The following is a 22,662-nucleotide window of genomic DNA, read 5'->3' on the forward strand; positions in this document are numbered from 1 at the left end:
TAATGCATCAGAGATACATCAATTGCTAGACTCCGTATGGGCACCACGAAAGGTAGCTGTTATGCATTGCAAAGCCCATACAGGAAAAACTGACCCCATTGCCAAAGGAAACCAATGGGCAGATAAGACAGCGAAAGAAGCAGCACGTGTGCAATCACCACATACTTCAACTCCCACTTGCCCACTTCTACAGTTCACGAATGAAACCCCCATTTATTCAGCGGAAGAAAATGATTGGGCACAAACTGAACAATTTCATCAGCAGGATGGGTGGTGGATTGTACAAGAAGATAGGGTATGGATACCCGACGCCCTGGCATGGACTGTTGTCAGAGAAGCCCATAATAAAACCCATCTCGGTCGAGATGCATTAGCAACACTGTTGGCAAAAACTTACTACATTAATAGACTCTTTCAGCTAACTAAATATGCTGTTAATCAATGTGTTACCTGTGCAAGGAACAATCCCAGAAATGGACCTGGTCCAGCTCCTGGACATATACTACGAGGAACAACTCCGTTTCAAGTTTGTCAAATCGACTTCACCCACATGACTGCTTCAAAAAGATACAAAGCAATGCTGGTAGCTGTCTGTACTTATACCGGATGGATCGAAGCCATACCCACGCGAACTGAGACTGCCAAGGAAGTAGTAACATTGCTTCTCCATAAAATTTTACCACGATACGGATTACCACGGCAGATAAATTCAGATAATGGACCAGCTTTCACCAGTGAAGTCACGCGACGTCCGAGTCAAATTCTGGGCATCCGATGGCACCTGCACTGCGCCTGGAGACCTCAAAGTAGCGGAGCAGTTGAACGAGCTAACAGGACACTAAAAAATCAGCTCGCTAAATTGTGTCAGGAAACAAAGACTAAATGGCCAGACATCCTGCCATTAGCTCTACTACATGTCCGATGCACCCCACGGAAGTCGGGTTTAACACCTTATGAAATGATGTACGCAAGGCCTCCACCTCTTCCATCTTTTCCTGAATCGCTGCAAATACAAGGGGAAATGTCTCTCAGTAACCAACGTAAAGGACTATATAACACAGTCATTGCGATTCAAAATTACACCTGCGACACGGAACCATTAGTCCTGCTAACCCCAATTCATCCATACCAGATCGGGAATTCGGTGTGGATAAAAGACTGGGATGAGTCTGATTTCCTCCAGCCTCGATGGAAAGGGCCGTACACTGTATTACTAACTACTCCAACAGCTGTCAAAGTTTTTGGATGTCCTTCATGGATTCATTGGACACGTCTCAAACCAGCTTCAGCCAACTGGCAGGTCTCCAAGATTGGAGACCACAAATTAAGATTCACCCAAGGCAGGCCCAATGCTAGTCCTGAGTAAAAAGATATCAGTAACTGCAGCTAAATATTAATGTGTCCATTTCTCTCCTTCCTTTCAGAATCCATTACTTATGAATGCAACCATCTACGTCATAAAGCAATGTCACAGATTCCGACTTCCAAGATCTACGTTGCATCCATCTTCTACATTCACTTACTACTCTTCTGTACACCGACTACCTCTGTTTTCCTGTCCTTGAGCAAGAATTGCACCGAATGTATCAAGCTAATTCGTACTACCACTCAAACTGGATTTCAAGTTGTCTCAACAATCATCCACCAATCTCAACCACCAACTTCCTGTGCCACACTACCTGCTTGCGCCCTGAATACTACTCAAGGCTATCAATCCTTCCATCGATGTTTAGAAACTGGCAAAGTCATCTGTCATACCCCAACCACTCCTAAGTACTACAACATCACCCTCACTGCAGGTCTACCAAAGAGCTACACATCAAGTATTGTCCCAGAAGGAAAGGGCATCTTGTACTACATCAACTCCACTAAGGTTCTTATGGGAAGTGAAACGATTGTCACAATAACGTTCGATGCCTGTGAAGCCATTGATAAACACCCAAATGCACTCCACTGTGGGTCTCAAGCCTGGAGAAATTCCTATGTCTACAATCACAAATACCTCTGCCCATACAACCGTGCAGCTAATCCATCCAGTTGGCTACCATGCGGAGGGGACCTGACACTGTCAGGATGGGCTCTAGTTTGTGATTACACCAGAGGAGGTTACCATGGCTGCCACGGAATAGGACGGTTAACTGCAGTAACTGGTAATACAGTATCTATACAATGGCCTCTAAGAAGTGAAGGATTCCCTTGGCAAGATACTTGGGGATTTGGTATCGACGGAACTGGAAAAGACCCTATGACTTACATTACCATCACTCAGCGGAGAGACAAACCTCGTCCAATTATTCACCAGACTACTGTGGTGGGTTATCAATCCTTTTTCGATGAAATATCTCATGCCACTGAGGAATTAAAGAAACATACAATTTCTCAGCAAGTAAAAAACCTGTTTGTCAATTTGGCAAAAAACATAGCTCTCTCTCTCGAAGTCAAGAACTGTTTTGTATGTGGAGGAACAGATACAGGAGAGCAATGGCCATGGGAAGCCAAGGAAACATTCCAATCTGATCTTAACACCTTGAATACCACTGTAACCTATAACCGTAAATCTCATCCATATGAATGGGCGCTACAGACTGATGTTATTGGCAGACTATGTATCTCTCGACAACATTCACGCATCTACACCGTGCCTGTTGGAAATTCTCCATGCACAGGAGTTCTTACTGCCAACCTTACCACCCAGACATGGTGGCAGACTGAGAATTCTACCATGCCTACTCCCATCTGGACTGAATCGACTTTGAACAAGACACGGACAGCTGCGGGCGTTGCTACTACCGTTTTCAATGCTCCAGATGGTTATTATTATGTATGTGGACGAAGAGCCTATGAACAATTACCAACAAGCTGGTATGGAACTTGCTTCTTGGCTACAATTCGGCCAAGTTTCTTCCTACTTCCCATCACTGCTGGGGAAACCTTAGGAGTTCCAGTATACAGTCCCATGAGACCCAACAAACGTCGAAGCACTCCTAAAGTATCCATAGGAGATTGGAAAGATCAAGAGTGGCCTCCTGAACGAATTGTACAATACTATGGTCCGGCCACCTGGGCTGAGGATGGTTCTTATGGATATAGAACACCTATCTATATGCTCAATCGAATTATAAGACTCCAAGCAGTACTGGAACTCCTGACAAATGATTCTGCCTTGGCTCTCAACATCTTAGCCAAGCAAAACACTAAAATTTTAACAGCTGTCTACCAAAATCGATTGGCTTTAGACTACCTCCTAGCCCAGGAAGGTGGTGTATGTGGCAAATTTAATCTTTCTAACTGTTGTTTACAGGTAGATGACAAGAGTAAAGTCATTGAGGAGATTACTGATCGAATGATTCGCCTGGCCCATGTACCAGTGCAGACGTGGACTGGAATTCTTGACTGGACAGGTTCTTTACCTAACTGGCTCACTTCCATTCCTGGCCTTAAAGAACTCCTCTTTCCTCTGATACTTCTTGTTTTGACATGCATTCTATTTCCTATTTGTCTCCCTCTTATTTTTAGACATCTCCGATCCATGATTGAACATATTGCTGATCGGCGAGCAGCTGCTCACGTCATGATGATTAATAAGTATGTGTCTGTCTCCACATTCCCTTCATCTGATTCTTCTGACTACGACACTAACAATGATTCGGATACTGATTCTGATAAAGAGTACCTAACTACTAACTTATAAGTCTGATAAACTCTAACCTCTAAGCATTACCATAATGGAGCCACCGTGTTGTTGGGGTAAGTCGGGCTACAAAGGGGGGTGACACCAATAGGGTCCACCCGTCTCAAACCCGTGAAGCAACCAACGACCTAACAACATATCAAGGCTCACATTCAATGTCACTGGTATTAACTCTTATTGTCGTTTCAGTTACTCTTCAGATATAAAGTGATACTTCTGCCTTCTCTTCAAAGTTGAAGTATCAAAGGGGGGAATGAAGGGGTTCAATTTCGTGACCCCCCTGAAGTACGAACGAACAACTGAACATCCTCCGACTAATCATGCCAGCAGTGAAACGCACAGCCATCTTGAACGTACTAATATTTGCAACGCAAATGATACGTAATGCGTAGTGACGCAGTGGCGCACTAACTTTTAGCGTAACGTAACGTAACTCCATTTTGGAATAATACTTTGTATTGTATTAATACGAATGCCGATGTAAAATGTCTAACACGTCAATTAAATGACGAAACAATAGTCTGATCATAAGCTACACCTACTAGAGGACCACGCTAGCTAATGCTTGTTCAGCAATTTGTGAAATGTTTGTTCAGCAAAAACCAGAACGCATGTGTGAAAGATAAGAGTTGTAAAGTGCATAAAAGTTTGCTCCGAAGGGGGCGTGGCATGCAGTTGTACTGAGCCTTTGTCTTAGCTGCATCTTGCTGGCAATAAAAGTCTATCTTTATGGATCAGTTGTCTGGACCTCCTTACTGACTAAAAAGAGACGGTTACAGACGGACTGGCCAAACATGGAGCATGCCGGCTAGTCGTATCTAAGCAATAATGGGCTGCAAAAGTATGGAGAGAATTCCAGGTTGCAGCCTGATAATATGTGTACAAGCAGCAGCGGCCGAGGGGAAGCTATTAAGGCTGGGACAGACACAGAGTGTGGTTACACACAGTGTTGTAGTGAAATGCCTGCTTGTTGGTAGAAAAGAGATACAGACTGTCAATTAGGAGGAATAGGTCTGTTTGTGGATAAAGGTGAACCGGTAGATGTAGTGTATTTGGATTTTCAGAAGGCGTTTGACAAAGTCCCTCATGAGAGGCTTCTACGAAAACTAAAAAGTCATGGGATAGGAGGCGATGTCCTTTTGTGGATTACAAACTGGTTAAAAGACAGGAAACAGAGAGTAGGATTAAATGGTCAATTTTCTCAGTGGAAAAGGGTAAACAGTGGAGTGCCTCAGGGATCTGTACTTGGACCGGTGCTTTTCAATATATATATCAATGATCTGGAAAGGAATACGATGAGTGACGTTATCAAATTTGCAGATACAAAATTATTCAGAGTAGTTAAATCACAAGCAGACTGTGATACATTACAGGAGGACCTTGCAAGACTGGAAGATTGGGCATCCAAATGGCAGATGAAATTTAATGTGGACAAGTGCAAGGTGTTGCATATAGGGAAAAATAACCCTAGCTGTAGTTACACGATGTTAGGTTCCATATTAGGAGCTACCACCCAAGAAAGAGATCTAGGCGTCATAGTAGATAATACATTGAAATCGTCAGCTCAGTGTGCTGCAGCAGTCAAAAAAGCAAATAAAATGTTAGGAATTATTAGGAAGGGAATGGTTAATAAAACGGAAAATGTCATAATGCCTCTATATCGCTCCATGGTGAGACCACACCTTGAATACTGTGTACAATTCTGGTCGCCGTATCTCAAAAAAGATATAGTTGCAATGGAGAAGGTACAGAGAAGGGCAACCAAAATGATAAAGGGGATGGAACAGCTCCCCTATGAGGAAAGGCTGAAGAGGTTAGGGCTGTTCAGCTTGGAGAAGAGACGGCTGAGGGGGGATATCATAGAGGTCTTTAAGATCATGAGAGGTCTTGAACGAGTAGATGTGACTCGGTTATTTACACTTTCGAATAATAGAAGGACTAGGGGGCATTCCATGAAGTTAGCAAGTAGTACATTTAAGACTAATCGGAGAAAATTCTTTTTCACTCAACGCACAATAAATCTCTGGAATTTGTTGCCAGAGGATGTGGTTAGTGCAGTTAGTGTAGCTGGGTTCAAAAAAGGTTTGGATAAGTTCTTGGAAGAGAAGTCCATTAACTGCTATTAATCAAGTTTACTTAGGGAATAGTCACTGCTATTAATTGCATCAGTAGCATGGGATCTTCTAGGTGTTTGGGTAATTGCCAGGTTCTTGTGGCCTGGTTTGGCCTCTGTTGGAAACAGGATGCTGGGCTTGATGGACCCTTGGTCTGACCCAGCATGGCAATTTCTTATGTTCTTATGTTCTTATGTCCACTGGAACTCGCAGCTTGACTCTTGCCACAGAAGGAAAGAGTTAGGTGGAATTCCTATGGAATGTAGTGCGATCTAGATAGAATGCAAGTGCACAATTACTGTCCAAGAAGTGGAAAAAACCCTCTCGCTCTGGTGAGAGAGAGAGGTGTTGGGAAAAATGGGCAGAGTATATACTGAGTAAGGTGAGATGTAACGTCTATCTTAAGAAAGATAGGAAAACCACTCGGTGACGGAGGAACACAGGGTCGGATAAGTATGTAACAAAGTGCGTAACTCATTGACCCTGTTGGCAGAAATGACATTTATGAGGGAAAATATTTCCCACGGCAAACTCTGAAATGACAGGAATGGAAAGGCTCGAACGGAGAACATATGAGACTTATAAGGATAAGATACAGGTTCCATTCCGTGGCTAGTGAAAATAGAGGCGGCTTGATCAGTGGATAACCCATGGTAAGCTGACTCAGAAGGGGTTTACCCTTTAATCTGTTATCCCCACTCCCAAATGATACACCAACTGGAACAGAGGTGTACCTATGTGGAGGATGTCTGGGGAGCAGAATCCGAGGGAGCAAGAGAAAAGAGTGGTGTAGAAAAAGAAAAAAAGGGTAATACCCTTTTGTATGCATCATGTGGTAAATCATGCCATTTTGAATGGTAGGATTTATGTGTGGAAGGTTTTGTGATGCTACCAGTACCTGAGAAATCAGTGAGTCTATGATTTGAGACTGACTTGTGAGAAGGCAAATTGGTTACTGGTGTGATAGATTGAGAAGCATGGGAAGCATACTGGTCTCGGCCAGGACGTGGGTCTGAGGAACAGTGAACCCTGTCCCGGTTCAACATTAGAAGAGTGCTGGCTATGAGAGGCAGCAGAAGAGACATTTAAGAGGCCCTTGATGGAAGAAAGGAGTCTATGGGAACGCATTGGAAACATGTGTAGGGAGTAGAATCTGTGCACTGTTTGGTTTGATTCGGCCGCAGAGGGCAAGTTCGATTGACCTCAGCATTAGAAGATTTTTCCTGCTACACATGTAGTCCGAGACCATTCGAGAGGATGGAAACCTACATGGAGAAGGTCTGCTAGTGCGTTCAGTAAATCTCTTAGATAAGTGGCCCGAGGATGCATGAAGAGAGCAAGGGCCAAGGGTAGAGCTGCGCAGCTTCCTTGCAGAGCAGCGAAGAGGTTATGCGTGCTTCTGTGTTGGAAAGCACATTGTCCCTATGCTGTCTGTCTGTATGCACAAAGATTTATTGCAGAGGCAGTATTGAAAGGCATAAGGGTATAACTCACGGCTACAAGCTCCAGGAAGTTCATGTAAAACTGTGCCTGGAATGCAATAGACGCATATAGGGTTGAGAAGCTTTTATGTTACACTTTACAACCCTGAGTAAATGCGAGCATGAGCAGAGTCAGACTAGGTTTTGGTCTAGATCTGCAATATGGATAAGGGACGAAAGCGGTTGAACAGCTTAAACCCACTGATAATGGAAATTCACTGAATCTAACCCATAGCAGTTTTGGATCTATGAGGAAAGTGCATAGTGAAAAAACCCCATGGCCCGACAATGAAGAATTGAGGGGCTGAGGTTACGGAAAAATGCACTCAGGGACATGTAAGAATTTATTAGGATGTCTGTGTATATGCTGGACAGGAAGGTCATTATGACTGTGGTGTCCAGAAGTGTTATATAAGGGATTTATGGCAGTGACAGTAATCCCAATTAGTAAATGTATAGTGAGTCATTAAGTGAGAGCTCCTTGTGTGGACTGACTGTGGTTATGCAGCTGTCCATGCAAGGAAAAGCATGAATGATGTTGCACTTCGCAGAGAAACAGCATTCACCGAAAGTGATTCAATGAATACCCCAGTTCCCGAAGCTGGTGCAACCGGCAGAGCTTGGGATTGTAATATTGACGACTCACCATGAAGCACATAGAAAGATTAGAGGTAATGTACTTACTGCGATATGGAAACATGGTAACGAGAGATACCATTTTACCTAAGCCTTCTGAAGAAAGTTGGTATTTCTGAGGTCCAGGATGGGCGGAGAGTAACTACTTTCTGTTGAAAGAATAGTGTAATTAAAACTCCCCAACCCCCCCCCCCTCCCCGCTTTGTAGCGTCTGGGGGAGTGTACCGGGAAGTTTGGTACAAGGTGGGGTGGGCGCTCTGATATCCGGCCAGTTGGGAGACCAGATGTCCAACTGGAGGGGCTGATGTAATCTGGATATCATGTAACCTTCCACGGGAGCATGAGCGGTGAAATCTGACCCGCATTTCTGTGTGCTGTACAAGGAGAGGCTTCAAGGTGGACTTATACTTGAGGCAGTATTTGCTGGATCTTGTGTTTAGCAGATCAGCGAATGCACCTGGAACTTTAGTTCTGAAGCAGGAACCAGAAGCCAGAGCATTAATCAGTACAGAGCCTTGTTGCTGAAAAAGGGAGGAAGCCCCGATGCAATCCCAAAGATATGATAGAGAGGTTCCTCTTGGTATTGCAGCTGACATAGCTGGCATAGCGATATGTGACACTAATACGGTTCTTGGAAGGTACATGACCTAGAACTTTTCGAACCATGTGGTTCGAATTAGAGAACACAACTCAATGGGAATGCCGCAAAAGTGGGTACTTACCATCCGACGTGGATCCCCGAAGGACGAGCTGGTGAAGATTGCTGGCTCCGTGGATTCCAGGAGTCATCGAGGGAGTTGACGCCAGTCTCAATTCTGATGCCTGGTATGGTGGTGAAGGTTTAGAGGAGACAGGCTGAGCGTGGCTGGTGCAGCCACGGTAGTATTTTGTGGAGGGCCACAATTCCCCACCGATGTCGGTGGGGCACGCCTCGGGAACAGGGGAGCTGATTAACGAGCTCGTGAACCTGGCCCTCGTCGCAGCGGCTTGATATCTCGTGACGCCATTGCAGAATTCTTCGGAACTCGTTCCGGTGTTTCTGGAGCACCAAGGACTGCCAAAACTGTGCGGAACAGTGCCGATGGCAGTGGTGATGTTGCTCGGCCCGAGCATTGTCCAGCATAGAGGATAGCACCGATGTGCTGGATGGAGCCTGTGGCGGTCACCATATCTGTGATGATGCATGCCATTGTGCTCGGCCCAGTCTTTCCCCAGCGCAGAGATGGATGCCCTCGCTGTCGTGGATGGCGACGGATGACTGTCTGCATATCTGCACTGCTCCTGGCACTATGTAGTGTCTTAGGCTAAAACGGGGCTTTAATAAGAACCCAAAGCATGGAGCACTGTGTTTAGGCGAGGGCATTACGTGGCTGTGTTGTCAGTGTTGACTGTGTCGATGGCGGCCGAAGCGGCCTTGAGGGTATTGTCAAAAATATATGGAAAAACGTCGATGACTCTGCCAGAGTAATGATGACAATGACTGAGCACCGACAGCATCGGCGTAGGTATCTATGGGAACGATGTGACATCGAATAATCGAAAAAACATTGTTTATCGGAAAAATGATACCGGCATCGACTGAATCGATGACCGCATCGATAGGAACAAAGACACCGATGGAAACGTGGGTGTCGAGGGCATCGATTTATGGAGGCAGGCACTGAGGGCATCTGTGGCATGGCCATCGATTGGATCGACTTGGGCAGCAATGGCATCCATGCCATCGATGCCATGTCGTGGGCACAGATGGCCACAGATGAAAATGACCCTGGCATCGATGGAAGTGCCCCGGGAGACTGTGGCATCAACCTGGGCATGGATGGCACAGAGATAAGGTGTACGTCAATGGCATCCATCCGGGCAATGATGGCACCAATGAAACCCAAGGAAAAATCAGTGCCATGGATGAAAAAACATGAATGGCACTGATAGAAACGATGTAGGGATGATGGCAGAGTACCGTGGCGGGGAGGGGTACCGATGGCATCTAAGAATCCAGGACGGTCCGAAGGGGGTACTGACGGTAGCGATGGGGCATTGACTGCGCAAGGGTACAGAAGAATCAAAGGACCTGAATCTACAGGGGCCCTGGCGGCAATGGAAACCGTGGAAGTCCCTGTCCCACTAGCGCTAATAACCAGGCAGAGTGTCACAGAGGGACACTCGCAGGCTGTATGTGGCTAACTGAAAACATACGGAGAGGAAAGGTCGCAGTCGGTTGGCAGGCCAGTGAGGTGACAGGAACAGACCGAAAAACAGGGCACAGTACTCACCGAGCGTCGAATAAATGTATGGGAAAGGAGACCCGTGCATTGAAAAAGTGTTTGTGAAGTAAAAGTTTAAGTGTTTCCATGAAGAAAAAGTGTTAGAATTTCTCAGAGCTCCTAACCGCTATGCTTACTGCAGAGCGGAAAAAAGAAGACTGCAATTATCCCTGTGGCTCACAGGGATAATTGCAGGCTGAGCATGCTCAGTGCACTCCATGTGCCAGTGTCAAAGCTTTGTAGAAACTGACAAATGTTTTCTGTACAGGGCTCCATCCTGTGATATCACCCATATGTGAGGACTACCATCCTGCTTGTCCTGTGAGAAATGTATGTTCACATGATAGCATCCATATGCTCATGCTAGTATGGTCTTGGTTGTATGCATGCATATATACATGTCCCTGAGTTAACATACTCTTGGGTAATGTGCATGTTCACCATGTGCTCATGCTGCTGGAACTGCTGTCAGTCCACATACCTGCTCTTTTTTTGTAGGATACTTCGTTAAATTAGATTTGAAGAAAGGGAACTTTTCATAGGTGTAATCATACATCCACTCACAGAAATGATTTCCAATATCAAATCCTCTGAAACAAGAGAAAACAGAGATTAGCATATTAAGAACATCCAGCAAGTCAGTCCATAGGTACAAGGTCAACATGCAGAATGCCAATGGATCATTTTGATTTATTTCAAATCATTTCTCTCATGTCCTCCTAAGTTCGGGGTGGGTAACAATAGTACAAGCATAAAATATACTTACAGGAGACAAGCACAAGTATATACATGGTACAAAGACTTCAAAATGGCAAAGTAAATGTAATTTATAAAATGGACTGAACAACTGTTTGTACATGTGGTTCAGTATGGATACAGTAGAGTCAAGGTAGACTTCAAAATAAGTCTCTGTTATGGGAATAAGTTGGGAGTCAAACTGAAGAGAAGAATATGTTGCTCATTTTACTAATCACTAATCTGTTAGCATTTTATAGTCTCTTCATCTACTGGCCAGGAGGGCAGTAATATATACTTCAATACAGGGTCTCTTCAGTTCGCCCCTCTATAGATCCTTAGTTGGGCTTTAACATTTCGGTACGTTTCCTTTCATGTTGAACTCCCAGGGTGGTGGTGTGCTCGATGCCTGCTGGCCATTGACTGCAGTCGACTCTAATGGTGAGATTACTTACCTGATAATCTCGTTTTCCTTAGTGTAGGCAGATGGACTCATTACAAATGGGTATAGTGTGCTCGTGCTAGCAGTTGGAGACGGATCTGACGTCAGCACGTGGTACATATACCCCTGCAGGAAGTGCAGACGCTCAGTAATCTTCCTTGCAAAGCTGTATGGATATATGTGTGACTGACCGATTGATTAATTGAACACGATTAACCTAACCGATTTGATAGTAGCTGGAGACCGCCAGTGTTCTCAACCGGAAGGCGTCGACACCCGGCAGGGTGGATGCCCTATGTAAGGAAACATGGCTTACCTCGAAACGGTGAATCCCCATATATATCGGCAGCTGGGCGGGATGCTGAGTCCATCTGCCTACACTAAGGAAAACGAGATTATCAGGTAAGTAATCTCACCATTTCCTAGCGTGTAGCAGATGGACTCATTACAAATGGGATGTACAAAAGCTACTCCCGGACTGGGTGGGAGGCTGCCCGAGGTACGTTTAGGATTGCCCTTGCAAATGCTGAGTCCTCCCTGGCCTGGACGTCCAGACGGTAGAATCTGGAGAAGGTATGGATGGAGGACCACGTTGCCGCTTTACATATCTCTGCAGGCGACAGCATCCTAGTTTCTGCCCAGGAGGCCGCTTGTGCTCTGGTAGAGTGAGCCTTGACTCGTAGAGGTGGTGGTTTTCCCGCTTCTACGTAGGCCACTTTGATAACGTCTTTGATCCAACGAGCAATAGTCGCTCGTGAGGCTGCTTCTCCTTGCCGCTTCCCTAAAAGAGAATTGAGCTGGATTCACGTGGAGGATGAGACCTTGTCTCAGCAGGTCCCTGTGAGGGGGCAGGGGATATGGGATCACCTGCCAGTAGTCTTCTCATGTCTGTGTACCAGGGTCGTCTTGGCCAGTCTGGGGCCACCAGAAGAACTAGGCCTCTGTGCCGCATATAGCAGGATCCCCTGAGGCCATGGTTGCACCAGGGCGTCGATCCCGTGGGATAGAGGATCTCGTCTGCGACTGAAGTATCTGGGTACTTGAGCGTTGGACCTGTCCGCTAGTAGGTCCATGCCCGGAGTCCCCCACATCTGGAAGGCCGTGGATGACAATTGCCATTCCCCCGGGTTTAGGCTTTCTCTGCTGAGGAAGTCTGCCGTGGTGTTGTCCTTCCCGGCGATGTGGACGGCGGAGATGTCCTGGAGATTTGCTTCCGCCCAAACCATCAGGAGGGCTCTCTCTAGGGATACCTATCGGCCCTGTCGGTTGATGTATGCCACCGTGGTGGCATTGTCCGACATCACTGACTGCCTTGTTTCGAAGTCTGTGCGCATATCTCAGGCAGGCTAACCTGACTGCCCGTGCCTCTAGTCTAGGGGTGGGCAAGTCCGGTCCTCGAGGGCTGCAAACCAGTTGGGTTTTCAGGATACCCCTAATAAATATGCATGAAATAGATTTGCATACAACTGAGGCAGTGTGTATGCAGGTCTCTCTCATGCATATTCATTAAGGATATCCTAAAACCCGACTGGTTTGCAGCCCTCGAGGACCGGAATTGCCCACCCCTGCTCTAGTCTGTTGATGTTCCACCCCGACTCTTTGCTCCACCGCCCTTGGGCGGTTAGCTCTTCGCAGTGTGCTCCCCAGCTGCTCAGGCTGGCATCTGTAGTGAGCAGGATCCAGGTTGGGGAGGACATTTTTGACCCCCGGCTCGTGTGGCCGGGCTGCAGCCACCACCGTAACTGATTTCGTACTCTGGCCGGTAGAGGTAGATGCACGGTGTAGTTCTGTAATCGTGGGCTCCACCGAGATAGGAGGGCGTGTTGTAACAGTCTCATATGAGCCCGTGCCCATGGTACTACTTCCAGAGTGGACGCCATTAGGCAGAGGACCTGTAGATAATCCCAAGCTGTGGGCCGGGAGGTGCTCAGCAGGGCCAGCAAACGATTCCGGAGTTTTGATCTCCTCTTTGAGGTCAGGCTGACTTTGTCCCCCTGGGTGTCGAATCAGACTCCTAGGTATTCCAGCGACTGCGAAGGCTGTAGGGAACTCTTGTTCATGTTGACTACCCATCCTAGGCTTTCCAGAAGAGATAACTCTGTTGGTTGCCTGGTGGCTCTCCTCCGGTGACTTTGCCCTGATCAGCCAATCGTCTAGGTAGGGATGGACGAGAATTCCTTCCTTCCTGAGGGACGCCGCCACCTCTACTATTACCTTGGTAAAGGTTCGCGGCGCGATGGCTAACCCGAAGGGTAACACCTGGAACTGAAAGTGTTGTTTCAGGACCTTGAAGCGTAAGTAGCGCTGGTGATCCCAATGTATTGGGATATGCAGGTAGGCCTCTGACAGATCCAGGGATGTGAGATACTCCCCTGGCTGTATTGCACTTTGGACTGACCGCAGAGTTTCCATGCAAAATCTTGGGACCCTTAAGTGCCGGTTGACTGACTTGAGGTCCAGGACAGGTCTGAAGGTGCCCCCCCCTTCTTGGGTACGATGAAATAAATGGAATAATGCCCAGAATTTATCTCCCATGCAGGCACTGGGATTATGGCTTTCAGGGACAGGAGCCTCCGCAAGGTAGCTTCCAGTGCTGCCCTCTTGAGGGGTGGACAAGGAGATTCCACAAACTGGTCCGGAGGGGGATGAAGGAAGTCCAGGTAATACCCCTCTCGGATGATGGCGAGGACCCACTGGTCCGAAGTAATCTCGACCGATCTGTGGTAGAATAGGGTTAGCCTGCCCCCTATGGCTTCGTCCCCCAGATGGATCGGCTGATTCTCATTGTGGGGTGTGGCCGGGACCCGAACCCGAGCCGGTTCCCCTCTTGTTGTGCCTGGTCCGAAAGGACTGGTTCCTGGTCCGAGAACGAGGTGCTTAGTAGCGAGACCTGTAGGGGTTGAAGCGTTGAGAGCGTCTACCTCTGGATGGCCTAGGAAGAGGGCGCTGGTTCCTCCTTAACCTGTCTTCTGGTAGACGGGGTAATGGAGAGGCGCCCCATTTGTTGGCCAGTTTCTCGAGGTCGCTGCCGAACAGGAGGGATCCCTTAAAGGGCATTCTTGTAAGGCGCATCTTGGAGCTGTCTCCTGGCTGCCACTGAGGATGACACTCCATTGGCTGCCGTACGGACTAGGTCGGAGGCAGCGTCAGTGAGGAATGAGAGAGCTGATTCCATTTCTTCTCCCGGAGTGTTGTTCCTGGCTTGTGATAAACAGGAACGCGTCACCACGGTGCAGTAGGTCGCGATTCGTAGGGACATGGCTGCCACCTCAAAGGCTTGTTTCAGAATGGCGTCCAGGCGCCAGTCATGCGCATCCTTGAGGGCCGCCCCTCCCTCCACTGGAATGGTGGTGCGCTTCACAATTGCACAAACTATGGCGTCTACCTTGGGGCACGCCAGCAGCTCCTTGGTTGCCGGGTCCAGGGGGTACATGCTAGACAAGGCCCGACCCCCTTTGAATGAGGCCTCCGGCGCATTCCACTCCAGCTCGATTAGCTGCTGTGCTGCTTGCAGGAGGGGAAAATGGTGAGCCGTTTGACGAAGGCCCTCTAGCAGGGGGTTCCATTCTAGGTTCCCCTGGGGTGCCTTGGCCCGGGATAGCCAGCTCCGACAGGCATTGAGAGACCAGGTCTGGGAGATCCTCCTTAAGAAAGAAGCGTCTCATGGTTCGATATGGCTCTATCTCCGAGGGAAGTTCTCCCTCCTCGGGGAGCTCGCCTTCTTCCTCAGAGCAATCTGAATCCCCATAAGTGGGGCTTCCGGGTGGCCGTGTCTAGGTCTTGAGGGTCCAGGGGCAGGGTCATCCGGTACATATGGGTAGGTTCGGGGATCAGACTGCATCTTGACAAAGGCGTGAATCCCCTTGAATAATTCCACCCAGGAAAGCGAAGCAGGTTCTAGCCTTAGGGGCACCAGGTCTCTAGGGTTCCCCGACTACTCACCTCGGCCTGCTAGGTCCGGGGTGTTCCCTGAGGAACTGGCAATTAATCTGGGCTGGGACTGGTACTGGCCTGGAACTCCCAGGGCCTCCTCACATTGGGCACATAGGGAGTCTGCTTCCTCTCTGTGTGGCTCTGAGGTGGCATGCTGAGCAGAGGCCTAGAGCTCTTATGCCTGATTCTGGAGATGCCGGCTCTGTGGACGCATGGGCTCTCATACGCTCCATCGCGTCTTATCTCTATGCGCCGGTGCGCTCCCAGCCGAGAGTATGCGCCTGATAATATGCGCCTATCAACGTGCGCCTATCAATTACTTTCGGGCGCCCAACATACGCGCCGGTTGCCTGTGCGCTTAATCTGAACGCTAGATTGAGGCAGCGAACCAGAGCAGATGGCGACGGCGAGCAGGCAGGCAAATGGCGACCTCCTTGGCGGGCTTCCACGTAGGCAGACCCTGCTAATCCTCGCTCTTCGGAGACCAGTAAAGATGTACGCCTTACCTGATCTTCGGCACTTCCCGGCTGCGACCCGGGCGGTCTCCGGCTGTGGGGGGAGAGGATGATTACCGTCACCGCTGCGCTCGAGGAAGTGCACCCGCTGCCTCTATGCCGCGCCCGAGCCCTTCTCACTCGGGGGCTAGATCCCTGCCGCAATTTGGCCACCGGACCGAGGCTCTCACCTCAGAGGGACCACGGAAATCACCTCGGGGAAACTCAACTGGGGGAGGGACCCAAGGGTATCACCGCAGGAGTGCGGGGCTCGTCTTCAGGTAGGATTCTTCTATGAATTTAGTCGTTAGAATTTGGAATAACGCTCAGCGAGCGTGAGGTAGCTCCAAACTGCTTTGGAGACGGAAATTACTGAGCGTCTGCACTTCCTGCAGGGGTATATGTACTACGTGCTGACGTCAGATCCGCCTCCAACTGCTAGCACGAGCACACTATACCCATTTGTTATGAGTCCATCTGCTACACGCTGGGAAATCACAGATTTATTTCAATTAAACTACACCCCCTCATGGAGAACAATAGAATGCGACCTGGATAGGTGGCACAGGGATACGTTTTCTTAGATAGGGCATATTGCCATTCTTAAAATGAATGTTTTGCTCCGACTTCTTTATTTTTTCTTTACGCTACCTATCCATCTCCCTTTGGTGCTCCTACAGCAATGGCAAACAAAGATTTTGGGGTTTATATGGGAAAAAAGACCTCTTCAGGTAGCTCGAGCGGTGCTGTTCCATCCCAAAACGAGAGGTGGTATGGGGGTCCGCAATATCTTATGGTATTTCACAGCCATTCAACTTAAAGTTGTGGTGGACATACGCAAAAAAATCAGAACAGAAACAATGAGTTATTAGAACAAGCTTTAATAGGTCATATACCCATACAAGCTCTGCCTTGGCAAAACAAAGCCACATGGTGGCCGATTTCTTATCTTCCCAGGTCGCTCCATAATACTCTGAGAATTTGGGCACAATGGAAAAACGTTTCTTATTTCCAAATATTGTACTTATAACAGTGCCTTCCTGGATAAAAAGTATTCAAACATTTACAGTGGAAAAACTGGGGTATTACATGGTTTGGCCATTTCATGGGAAGTGAGAAACCTCTCAATTATAAAACTGTTATGGAATGATTTGGATTAGGCCCAAGGGACTATTTAGCATATGCTCAAATTTCCCATTTTTTAAACTCCCTTTTAAAAGCCAATTCTATACATATCACTAGATCCCTTTTTGAAAATTATTGTGACTATGCAGATAAACTGCAGGGAATAATATAAAAAATGTATTGCCTCTTAAATGCCCCTACCCAAGAGCTTCAACGCCATTCTCAAGCTTAGAATCAGGATCTAGGGGAGTCATTAAGTGATGAGGAGTGGGATATTGTATATACTAGGACAGCCAAATGTTCTATCGCTTCGAATTTGCAGGAGCAGTGCTATAATGTACTGTATAGGTGGCACATGACGTCAGTCAGGTTACATAATATCTCTTCTCAATATTCGGATCTCTGCTGATGAAGTTGTGGCCATAAAGGAAATTATCACATCTGGTGACTGTGCCCGAATATAATCCCATACCTGATACAAATCACACATAAGAACATAAGAAAATGCCATACCTGGTCAGACCAAGGGTCCATCAAGCCCAGCATCCTGTTTCCAACAGTGGCCAATCCAGGCCATAAGAACCTGGCAAGTACCCAAAAACTAAGTCTATTCCATGTAACCATTGCTAATGGCAGTGGCTATTCTCTAAGTGAACTTAATAGCAGGTAATGGACTTCTCCTCCAAGAACTTATCCAATCCTTTTTTAAACACCGCTATACTAACTGCACTAACCACATTCTCTGGCAACAAATTCCAGAGTTTAATTGTGCGTTGAGTAAAAAAGAACTTTCTCCGATTAGTTTTAAATGTGCCCCATGCTAACTTCATGGAGTGCCCTCTAGTCTTTCTACTATCCGAAAGAGTAAATAACCGATTCACATCTACCCGTTCTAGACCTCTCATGATTTTAAACACCTCTATCATATCCCCCCCTCAGTCGTCTTCTCCAAGCTGAAAAGTCCTAACCTCTTTAGTCTTTCCTCATAAGGGAGTTGTTCCATTCCCCTTATCATTTTGGTAGCCCTTCTCTGTACCTTCTCCATCGCAATTATATCTTTTTTGAGATGCGGCGACCAGAATTGTACACAGTATTCAAGGTGCGGTCTCACTATGGAGCGATAGAGGCATTATGACATTTTCCGTTTTATTCACCATTCCCTTTCTAATAATTCCCAACATTCTGTTTGCTTTTTTGACTGCCACAGCACACTGTACAGACGATTTCAATGTGTTATCCACTATGACACCTAGAACTCTTTCTTGGGTTGTAGCACCTAATATGGAACCCAACATTGTGTAATTATAGCATGGGTTATTTTTCCCTATATGCATCACCTTGCACTTATCCACATTAAATTTCATCTGCCATTTGGATGCCCAATTTTCCAGTCTCACAAGGTCTTCCTGCAATTTATCACAATCTGCTTGTGATTTAACTACTCTGAACAATTTTGTGTCATCTGCAAATGTGATTATCTCACTTGTCGTATTTCTTTCCAGATCATTTATAAATATATTGAAAAGTAAGGGTCCCAATACAGATCCCTGAGGCACTCCACTGCCCACTCCCTTCCACTGAGAAAATTGCCCATTTAATCCTACTCTCTGTTTCCTGTCTTTTAGCCAGTTTGCAATCCACGAAAGGACATCACCACCTATCCCATGACTTTTTACTTTTCCTAGAAGCCTCTAATGAGGAACTTTGTCAAACGCCTTCTGAAAATCCAAGTATACTATATCTACCGGTTCACCTTTATCCACATGTTTATTAACTCCTTCAAAAAAGTGAAGCAGATTTGTGAGGCAAGACTTGCCCTGGGTAAAGCCATGCTGACTTTGTTCCATTAAACCATGTCTTTCTATATGTTCTGTGATTTTGATGTTTAGAACACTTTCCACTATTTTTCCTGGCACTGAAGTCAGGCTAACCGGTCTGTAGTTTCCCGGATCGCCCCTGGAGCCCTTTTTAAATATTGGGGTTACATTTGCTATCCTCCAGTCTTCATGTACAATGGATGATTTTAATGATAAGTTACAAATTTTTACTAATAGGTCTGAAATTTCATTTTTTAGTTCCTTCAGAACTCTGGGGTGTATACCATCCGGTCCAGGTGATTTACTACTCTTCAGTTTGTCAATCAGGCCTACCACATCTTCTAGGTTCACCGTGATTTGATTCAGTCCATCTGAATCATTACCCATGAAAACCTTCTCCATTACGGGTACCTCCCCAACATCCTCTTCAGTAAACACCGAAGCAAAGAAATCATTTAATCTTTCCGCGATGGCCTTATCTTCTCTAAGTGCCCCTTTAACCCCTCGATCATCTAACGGTCCAACTGACTCCCTCACAGGCTTTCTGCTTCGGATATATTTAAAAAAGTTTTTACTGTGAGTTTTTGCCTCTACAGCCAACTTCTTTTCAAATTCTCTCTTAGCCTGTCTTATCAATGTCTTACATTTAACTTGCCAATGTTTATGCTTTATCCTATTTTCTTCTGTTGGATCCTTCTTCCAATTTTTGAATGAAGATCTTTTGGCTAAAATAGCTTTTTTCACCTCCCCTTTTAACCATGCCGGTAATCGTTTTGCCTTCTTTCCACCTTTCTTAATTTGTGGAATACATCTGGACTGTGCTTCTAGAATGGTATTTTTTTTTTAACAATGACCATGCCTCTTGGACATTTTTTACTTTTGTAGCTGCTCCTTTCAGTTTTTTTCTAACAATTTTTCTCATTTTATCAAAGTTTCCCTTTTGAAAGTTTAGCACGAGAGCCTTGGATTTGCACACTGTTCCTTTTCCAGTCATTAAATCAAATTTGGTCATATTATGATCACTATTGCCAAGCGGCCCCACCACAGTTACCCTCTCTCACCAAGTCCTGTGCTCCACTGAGAATTAGATCTAAAATTGCTCCCTCTCTCGGTCCTGAACCAATTGCTCCATAAAGCTATCATTTATTCCATCCAGGAACGTTATCTCTCTAGCGTGACCCGATGATACATTTACCCAGTCTATATTGGGGTAATTGAAGTCTCCCATTATTACTGCACTACCAATTTGGTTAGCTTCCCTAATTTCTCTTAGCATTTCACTGTGAGTCTCACCATCTTGACCAGGTGGACGGTAGTATACCCCTATCACTGTAGTCTTCCCTGACACACAAAGGATTTCTACCCATAAAGATTCAATTTTGCATTTAGTCTCATGCAGGATGTTTATCCTGTTGGACTCTATGCCATCCCGGACATAAAGCGCCACACCTCCTCCCGAGTGCTCCTCTCTGTCATTGCGATATAATTTGTACCCCGGTATAGTACTGTCCCATTGGTTATCCTCTTTCCACCATGTCTCTGAGATGCCAATTAAGTCTGTCATCATTTACTGCTATACATTCTAATTCTCCCATCTTACTTCTTAGACTTCTGGCATTAGCATACAAACATTTCAAAGTTTGTTTTTTGTTTGTATTTTCATTCTGCTGTTTAATTGATAGGGATAAGTTAGAATTTTTTAGCTCAGGTGAGTTTTTAGTTACAGGCACTTGGACTACTTTTCTAAATTATTGGAACCTCACTGTCGGGATGCCCTAATTCTAATGCATCATTAGTATCCTTTGAAGATACCTCTCTCCGAACCATGCGCTGCTGAGCGACTGTTGGCTTTCCCCTTTGTTCTAGTTTAAAAGCTGCTCTATCTCCTTTTTAAAGGTTAGCGCCAGCAGTCTGGTTCCACCCTGGTTAAGGTGGAGCCCATCCCTTCGGAAGAGACTCCCCCTTCCCCAAAAGGTTCCCCAGTTCCTAACAAAACTGAATCCCTCTTCCTTGCACCATAGTCTCATCCACGCATTGAGACTCCGGAGCTCTGCCTGCCTCTGGTGACCTGCGCGTGGAACAGGGAGCATTTCAGAAAATGCTACCCTGGAGGTTCTGGATTTAATCTTTCTACCTAAGAGCCTAAATTTGGCTTCCAGAACCTCCCTCCCACATTTTCCTATGTCGTTGGTGCCCACATGTACCACGACAGCCGGCTCCTCCCCAGCACTGTCTAAAATCCTATCTAGGTGACGCGTGAGGTCTGCCACCTTCGCACCAGGTAGGCATGTTACCAGGCGATCCTCACACCCACCAGCCGCCCAGCTATCTACATTCCTAATAATCGAATCACCAACTATGATGGCCGACCTAACCCTTCCCTCCTGGGCAGTAGGCCTTGGGGATATATCCTCAGTGCGAAAGGACAATGCATCACCTAGAGAGCAGGTCCTTGCTACAGGATCCTTTCCTGATACACCTGGTTGGTGCTCTCCCATCATGAGACCTTCTTCCTCCAAGGCAGCACCAGGGCTGCCAGTCTGAAGTTGGGACTTGACTACTATGTCCCTGAAGGTCTCATCTATATACCTCTCTGTCTGCCTCAGCTCCTCCAGGTCTGCCACTCTAGCCTCCAGAGATCGGACTCGTTTTCTGAGAGCCAGGAGCTCTTTGCATCGCATGCACATGTACAACTTCTCACCGGTGGGTAAAAAATCATACATGTGACACTCAATGCAAAAGACTGGGAAGCCCCCCTCTTGCTGCTGGACTGCTGCCTTCATCTCAATTTTGATCAGTTCCTAGTTAAGTTTTAGGTTGCTATGGGAGTAGGAATGTGTCTAACTTCCTTTAAATGTATTAGTGAATTCACTATGTGTCTGGTAGTGGCCTACTGGGGTCTGATCAAATTCTCAATAAAGTTTTTGTTGATGTGGGGTTTTTTTTTGTGAAAGTGGCACCTGCCTATAAATTAAGGGATGAGCTGTGGGTGGGAGGGTTGGGAAATACAAACAGTCTAACTTCAGTTAGTCTGCCTGAGTGACTCACTGCTCCCTTGATTAACAAATGTTGGTCCCTATTCAAACCCAATCACACTACCTCAACACCTTTCCAAGGTGAGTAACTGAGCTTAACTATTCAACTATTTTACTTTGGTATATACTGCTCCTAGCTTATTTCTAGCTTCTGGCTACTTTTTGGGGTGTTTTTTTTTTTTGTGGGGTTTTTTTTTTCTTCAATACAAGCACTCAGTATTAAATACAAACACTCAGCTCTTCAAAAGTCTGGAGAACACTCAGTTCTGCAGACTTTTAAAAATAAGCACAATGGATCTTGCAATTAATAGGGGAGACAGTGACCTTAGACCCTCAAGTGGTGGTGTTAAATTTACCAGCAACTAGGTTACACAAGCATTGCCAGTCTCCAGGTATACATGGCAGCACAGTGTGAATTAGCAAGGTTATGGAAGAATACTGTTGGCCCAACTCTACCTATAGTTATTCATCACCTTCATATCCATTATCGTTTGGCCCACCTTACAGCGTTGAAACATGACCACCTAACTACTTTTAATGAAGTCTGGAATCCATTCACTAAGTGGCTTGCGAACCCATCTTAATTTCTTTAGATGTTCTGTGACCTCGTAGACCCGCCCATGGCGGCTTTAGAACAAAATTGTGATTTACGTGATACTTGCTCTGAATTTTGATTTATGCTCTTGCTTTAGATATGGTTCAGTCCCTACTTGACTATTTGAATTGACATGTATCTTTACTCTAAGTCATTTCGTTATTAATTACTCCTGGGGGAATTCTGCACAAAAAAAACTTAATTCTGAAAACTTTATATTGGTCAAAACACCACAATTTGCATGGCAGTCTAAGTAATTACATTTTAAATTAATACAGAAAAAAGTTATTACTTAGAGAT

At 46.1% G+C, this 22,662-nt stretch overlaps 1 protein-coding gene across 2 annotated transcripts in view; it reads right to left on the reverse strand.

Moving 5' to 3' along the window:
* CHKA (choline kinase alpha) overlaps positions 1 to 22,662 on the reverse strand; it is a 253,917-nt gene that overhangs the window by 61,891 nt on the left and 169,364 nt on the right. For both annotated transcript variants that reach the window (XM_029583212.1, XM_029583211.1), the window contains one exon: positions 10,668 to 10,776. In XM_029583212.1, coding sequence (XP_029439072.1) covers positions 10,668 to 10,776 — 109 coding nt within the window. The remainder of the gene's footprint in view (positions 1 to 10,667; positions 10,777 to 22,662) is intronic.

Source organism: Rhinatrema bivittatum, chromosome 17, assembly GCF_901001135.1.
Source record: "Rhinatrema bivittatum chromosome 17, aRhiBiv1.1, whole genome shotgun sequence".
In the NCBI taxonomy this organism is placed as follows: Eukaryota; Metazoa; Chordata; class Amphibia; order Gymnophiona; family Rhinatrematidae; genus Rhinatrema; species Rhinatrema bivittatum.